At 48.1% G+C, this 7,519-nt stretch overlaps 2 protein-coding genes across 2 annotated transcripts; both read left to right on the forward strand.

Annotated features, from left to right (window-relative positions):
• Positions 1–2,874: 2,874 nt before the first annotated feature.
• Positions 2,875–3,256, forward strand: LAESUDRAFT_758313 (uncharacterized protein; the record flags this gene model as incomplete). Its single annotated transcript, XM_040912433.1, has 2 exons — positions 2,875–2,880; positions 2,933–3,256. The coding sequence occupies 2 exons, from the start codon at positions 2,875–2,877 to the stop codon at positions 3,254–3,256; spliced, it is 330 nt and encodes a 109-aa protein (XP_040765485.1).
• Positions 3,257–3,399: 143 nt separating this feature from the next.
• LAESUDRAFT_772260 (uncharacterized protein) lies at positions 3,400–3,660 on the forward strand (the record flags this gene model as incomplete). The annotated part of the gene is made up of 1 exon (XM_040913797.1): positions 3,400–3,660. A coding segment is annotated over one exon (261 nt), but the record flags the coding sequence as incomplete, so codon positions are not given.
• Between the last annotated feature and the right edge of the window lie 3,859 nt (positions 3,661–7,519).

Here is a 7,519-nt window from a genome sequence, read left to right on the forward strand (position 1 = left end):
GTGGGCACGTCGTATCGCCCACAGCTCGTCGCTGTAGGCTCTCAGCCAGGAGACCCTCAAGGGGATTCCTTATTTTGGTTGTCTATCTTTGTCATCGGCGTGCCGTGACATTAGAATAAGATTGACCTTTTATGCCCCTACCAAGTGTCTAACACTGGTAGCCGCACATTTTCGCCCAGAGATATATCCACCCAGGGCAGGGCTTTTTTCACACCACTTCCCTCATACCATTCCACTTCGCCTCTACTGCCTAAGCCGCTTCCTTCCTTCAAAAGGAACAGCGCTGCACCAACTGGTAAGGCACCTCAAGTACACAACGGAATCGTTCCACTCAACGGATGATACCACCCGTACCATCCTCACCCTAACCGCACTCGCCATCTAATGGCGAGCAACCTACTTCGTGCCAAGCCCGACGATTACCGCTCTGACCTACAAAAGCTACGCTTTAAGGTCAGCTCGTGGGCCGAAGCAATTCCAAGAGATGCATCTGACCCATCCGTCCCCATTTACAAACCCCATTGATGGTCTAACGATGACGCCACTGCTGTCCTCGCCTTCGCACTCTCAAAGAGCTATCACCCTCGAGGGATCCACGAGAATCCCAAAGGAACCCTTCCCGAGAACATTGCACCAACTGTATATGCTACTATTCAGCGGTACAAAGTCCTGTTGCAGCCCTATATCGCGGCCAAGTTCACAGAGAAGCAGATCCAGTGTCGTGATCGTATTCTGCGACACCTAGGAGCCTTGAACGAGAGGATTGGAAGAGGTGACAACTTCACGTTCGTCGATAGACGCATCGCCATCAAGCTTTGCATAGGACTAGGGACAATTTCATTCAGAGGCATCAATAAGGAGCAGGAGCGCATAGGACGAGACATAGTGAGGTTTGAGAAGGAGTCGTGCTACTGGCCCTACTAGAATCAGTAAACATCTTTGTACTACCATATCAGCAGTTTCATGCCCCGGTATCAAGTCAGTTTTGTATTCAGAAACTACGTGATCGAGCACTACATCACCGACCTCTATCATCATCTGGTGTGCACGGGGTACTTCATCTACCAACCCCTACTATCAGAGCGTTCCATCTCACTCTATCATTATCCGGTTGACATCGAACGCCAAGTCACCCTACACACACCTTTTCGACTCATCGAGACAGGCATCGAAATCATCAATCCAGTTCACGAGTGGATAGAAAACCGTTACTGAGAACGTCTTGCTCGGTTATATCAGGAAGACGAAGAACTTTTCTGGGTAAACTGGTATAGAGACTTTCCAGAACAAAGACCCCCTCGCCCAGCAAGGCTCGAAGAAGCCGCAGCATGAAGGAATCGAGTTATCGAACTAGCACAATTACCGGGAGCCAATAATTCACCCCAGTAAAATCATCATTTCGAACGCTTCCTCATTTCCGCTATCTTCAACAACGATACCAATGTCTCAATACAATGTTGGAGGCATTGCGTTCCCAGGAGGACACACCGCTAGTGAACCTTTGGACCCCTGGAGGAGCAATGCCCCCTCTACATCATCAGAAGCAGGACCAGCTGCCCCTGCAGAAGAACCACATAACAGCAGCACACCCAAGGCTTCGGTAGTAGTCAGAAACCCGTCGCCCACCACCCTGCCAGAATTCACCACACCTCAGACTTGGGAATGGCAGGGTATCTCTTACGACACAATCGAGGAAGCCACCAATGCCGCAGCCCCCAACACCATCCCAAGAGACGTAAAGGAATGGATGATGAACGTGGTGCAGGTGTTCATCATGAGAGACGTTGTGAGCTCGTACGAAGCATTACGTCAAAAGATGGATGAACATCATGAGCACATGGTGGCCTCATTGGAAGAAGAGATCCTGGCCCGCATCCACGTCAAAATAATGGCGGTGGAAACGCGAGATCAGCTAAGGACCGCAAGAGCCCAGATCGGCACCCTCTCCACCGACAACGAACGGCTCATCAAGTCGAATAACAGTCTGACAGCTGAAGCCCAAGCAATCCGCAAGAACTTCGAGGATTACAAGGATGAAGTAAAGGGCCAGATGGATGCCCTTTACGGCAACATGGTCGCCCTGAAGGAGGCTCAGGAAAAGGCCACTACCTATATCGTTGGCTTAGAGTCTCGACTCAATAATGCCATTATCAATGCACCCTCCACAGGTATCCAACCACCGGCCGGCCAATCTAGTCAATCGCCTCGCCAAATTAAGCTTCCCGATCCTCCCAAGTATTTGAGAAGGAAGTCGTCAGAAAATTTTGAAACCTGGTTCACGAACCTGCTCATTTGGCTCGACTATAACCATTTCACGGACGACAAGGACAAAATTCGGCAAGCCAACGTGCATCTGGAAGGCAGAGCTGCTCTATACATGAAGGAGTATGCAATCAAGCTCACCTCTGGACAAGACGTTGGCACATGGGCAGAATATACTCGAAAACTAGAAATGGCATACAAGATGCTTGACTCCAAGCGCACAGCACAATCTCTGCTAGATGCACACTGTGCAATTCACCACAAGACAATGATCACCTTCGCAGAGAATTTCAGGGCTTACGCCCTCAAATCAGGATACTCTGATGACCTGATCGTCAAAATCAGGGAACAACGGTCGATCCACATTCAGACGGTCATGTTGGTAACGGAGACTCTGAACCCCTCAAAGATTCCAACCACCTGGATGGACTATCTCGAGTTCTGCTTGGAGATCGAAATCAAACATCTCCAACAAATCTCAGGCAACAAGTCTACAGGACAGACCACGACGACCAGGGCGACCGCTCCCAAGGATCCTAACGCAATGGACACAAGCGCATGAATTGCACATGAACTATCCCCGAAACAGGACAGATGGCTGGCAAACAAACTATGTTTGTTCTGCAGAAAGCATGCCTATGAACGAGGAAAGCGGTGCCCCTCCCCCAAGCCAGAATACAAGGGCAAGCAGTTTCAGACACGATCTGCCCTGAAGCAAGGGCAAGGAAAAGGGAAGGGCAAGGTGACGAACGTGCGACAGGTGGAGGAAGAAAGTAGCGCGGGCTCATCAGCTCAAATTGCGGCACTGGAACAAGCAATTGCTGCACTTCGCAGGATGAGCACAATGTTGACTACACCACCGTCCAGCAAGGGCAAAGGCAAGGCGAAGAGCTCGGACACAGCATCAATGGCATTGACATCTACGGTCAAGGACACCAATGCGAGAATCGTCGAGATAGACAATTTCTCAGAGGATTTTCAGTACGAAGTGTAGACGAGTCTGGTGTCACACTTCAGGACGATTGTATTAGTACCGTGAAAACGAATGTACCTAGCGACCATCTATATATTGCATCCACAGGTTTTTCTAAACATTCGATCGAATTGCCGATAAGATTCGTATCACGGGAAATCCAGACGACGGCACTATTGGATTCTGGAGCATTCTCTTGCTATATCGACCAAAGATTCACTGAGAAGCACGGGTTTAAGATAATACCTCTAAACCATGAAATCCGAATCCTCAACGCAGACGCCAGCCCCAACAAGGGTGGCGCAATTACTCATCGTGTAGTCACAAGCATCTTAATCGGGGGGCACCGATCAACCGAGAGTTTGCTCGTCACAAACCTTGGACGCATGTCAATGATCCTTGGCATGAAATTTATACAAGAACACAACCCCCAAGTTGACTGGGAACACAGAGAGGTCACGTTCTCAAGATGCAGACACACGAGGAAGCAACGAGTCAAAGTATGCGAAGAAGAAGTCAACCTTCTATCGCAACCTCGACTCGAGGATGAAGCAATTCTTCCCGACGTACACATGGATGACGGGTGGGATCAGGAAGATAACTTCATCAACTGGATAGACTTGCAAGACCAGGATCTTTGTAACATGGTGCACGACATCCTAGGTATAAGCAAGAAGGTAAAGGAGCATTTGGTAGAACAGCCGGCAGAAGAGACACAGGACAAAGAATATTGGTCCAAGTTCGTCCCTCCAGAATTTCATCAATTTGGAGATGTGTTCTCGAAGAAGAGCTCAGAAAGAATGCCGATGTGTAAGCTCTACGATCACGCAATTGATCTTGTCCCAGACGCGGCAACCCCGAGACCGGCAAAAGTATACCCTATGTCTTTACAAGAGAAGAACTCGCTCGATGAATGGATTGACAGCGAACAAGCCAAGGGCTACATTCGACCATCTAAATCCCCTTACGCCGCTCCGGTATTTTTCGTCAAAAAGAAGGATGGCTCTCTTAGACTAGTCCAAGACTACAGGGCATTAAACAGCGTCACCAAGAAGAACAAATTCCCACTCCCCCGAATCAACGATCTCATTGACGGACTCTCAAGGGCTAGTATATTTACTACACTAGACCTGAGATGGGGGTACAACAATGTACACCTTCACAAGGGAGATGAGGAAAAAGCAGTGTTCATTACCCATACAGGGTTATTTGAACCCACTGTAATGTACTTCAGATCTGTAATGCTCCTAGCACTTTCCAGGCCATGATGAATGACGTCCTAGGCGATCTCATCCGCACTGGAAAGGTGGCAGTCTATATAGATGACATCATCATCTTTACGGATAACCAGGAGGAACACGACCGTCTGACCAAAGAGGTTCTACAACGACTCTGAGACAATGACCTGTTCGTGAAACCAGAAAAGTGTCACTTTGCGACCACTTTCGTCAAGTTTCTTGGACTCATAATCTCAAAAGGGTCAATACAGATGGACTCAGAGAAGGTCGACGGCGTGCTCAAATGGCCGGTGCCCACCAAGGTAAAGCAAGTACAAGCATTCCTTGGTCTGGCAAATTTCTATCGACGATTCATCAAGGATTTCGGATCGATGACCCGACCCTTGACTCTATTAACACGTAAGGATGTACCATGGAAATGGGAAGACCCTCAACAAAAGGCATTCGAGGCCCTCAAAACTGCATTCACTTCAGCCCCAATCCTAGCACTCCCCAACGCAATCCGTCCCTTTAGACTAGAGACAGATGCCTTGGACTTTGCCACAGGTGCAGTCCTTGAACAGTTGGGAGAAGATGAATTCTGGCATCCTGTCGCTTATTACTCCAAGTCACTCAATGAACATGAGCGCAACTATGAGATTTATGACAAGGAAATGCTAGCTATCATTCGGGCATTAGAAGAATATAGGCAATACTTTGAAGGACACCCGCACCCGGTTGAGATATGGTCGGATCACCTTAATCTTACCTATTTCCGACAAGCTCAGACACTGACCAGACGACAAGCTCGATGGTCACTTTACCTTACAAGATTTAACTTTATTCTCCATCACTGCCCCAGAAAGACGATGATGCATGCCGATCCTCTGTCCAGGAGGCCAGATCATGAGAAGGGGGTGAGCAATGACAATTCAGGGCAAACTTTGCTTCAACCCGAATACTTTGCCATCCATGCGATCTCAGCCACTCATTCCTCCAAAGTTGACGATGCAAAACTTCTAGAAAGAGTGAAATCGGCACTGCAAGACGACGAAATGACCAAAGGTTACCAGTACCTACTAAAAACTGGCAAGCGAGAGTTCAGAAAAGACTTCCAAGAGTGGAACTTCGAGCATGGATTGCTGCTCAGAAGAGGAAAGGTCTACGTTCCAAAGGACTCTACGCTGCAGAATGAGCTGATCAAGCTACATCATGACATCTCCATGGCCAGACACCCTGGATGATGGAAGACGCAAGAACTGATTAGCAGGAATTACTGGTGGCCAGGGCTCACCATTGATGTTAAGAAGTACGTCCAAGGCTGCGTAACCTGTCAAAGAAACAAGACGAGCAAGCAGAAGCCTTACGGACTACTTCAACCTAACACAGTACCAGAAGGGCCTTGGAAAATGGTTATCTGTGACCTGATTACACAGCTACCGCCAAGCCCAGACCACAGGGGAGAAAAGAAGACTGCCATTTTGGTAGTCGTCGACAGGTTCACCAAACATGCACACTTCTACCCAGTAGACGACATGGTGACAGCATCTCAAGTAGCATTAATTTTCTATACTGAAGTATTCAAACTCCACAGAATTCCCCGACAGATCATATCCGATAGAGGCACACAGTTCTCAGCCAAACTATTCCAGGAGTTCTGCCAGAAACTTCACATTAAATCTACGATGTCTACAGCTTATCACCCTGAAACGGATGGACAGACCGAACGAGTCAATCAGATTCTGGAGCAGTATTTGCGCATGTACTGCAATTACTGGCAAACTGACTGGGCTACACTATTGCCCACAGCGGAATTCGCCTACAACAATCAAGCTTCAGAATCGACCGGTCTGTCCCCGTTCTTCATTCAGCATGGTCGACACCCCTGCATGACACCAGATGTACTGGAAGGGATACAACACCCATCCCTGGAACACCTATTCCACAACCGCGATCAAGCATAGGAACAAGCTCGTGCCGCTTTGTCATTAGCAGCAGAAAAAATGAAATGGTACTTCGACCTTAAAAAGCAGGACATCCCTTTCAAAGTAGGAGACGAAGTGCTTATTCGAGGAAAAGACCTCCACGTCAAAGTCAAAAGCCAAAAGCTAGCGACTCAAAACTATGGGCCATTCAAGATCCTTGAAAAGATCGGAGTCATATCATTCAAACTGCAACTACCAGCGGACATGAAGATACATCCCGTATTTCACACTTCTAAGCTTATAATGTTCCATCAAGACTCTATCCCTGGACGTGTACCTCCCCCTAATCCCCCAGTCATCATTGACGGAGAGGAAGAATGGGATGTAGAGGACATCCTGGACTCAAGAGTCAGGTATAACAAAACCCAGTATCTCGTGAAATGGTTGGACTACGACCACAGCGATAATACTTGGGAACCATTGAAAAACCTCACAAACGTCAAAGACAAAATAGAGGAATTCCACAAGACACACCCAGACGCTCCAAGAGCAAAGCTGCGAACACGCAAAGTGCACAAAATTGCTCTGTCCGACCACCCTGATGAATTCATGTTCTTCTTCTGCACCCATCCCAATGCCCGAGCACCCTACAAGGGTTCTGCAGAAGCTGTTGGCTGGGATGTCAAGTCCATACAAGACATAGATATCCCCCCACACTCCAGAATGCTCATTGGCACAGGACTCATGGTTGATCCCCCAAAGTGGACGTACATTCGAGTGGCCCCCCAAAGTGGGCTAGCCCTCAAAGGAATTGATGTCGCAGCAGGGGTAATTGACCCAGATTACACAGGGAAAATCAAGGTGCTTCTCGTTAATATGACCAGCAAACCATTCGAGGTCAGGACAGGCGATCATGTCGCACAACTCATATGCGAACGTTACGCTCCAGGAATCATTTCTGAAGCAGATAGTTCACTCGCAAAGCGAACCATACGAGGCGCCAAAGGCTTTGGCTCATCGGGACGATGAACCTTGAGAAGGGGGTGATGTCACGGTTTTTACCTGACAAGTCATTATAGGAATGAATGCTATTAGAAGCATATTATTTTCATCATTTCGCGTCGAACAAGAAGTCACGTGAC

Source organism: Laetiporus sulphureus, assembly GCF_001632365.1.
Source record: "Laetiporus sulphureus 93-53 unplaced genomic scaffold LAESUscaffold_14, whole genome shotgun sequence".
NCBI lineage: Eukaryota > Fungi > Basidiomycota > Agaricomycetes > Polyporales > Laetiporaceae > Laetiporus > Laetiporus sulphureus.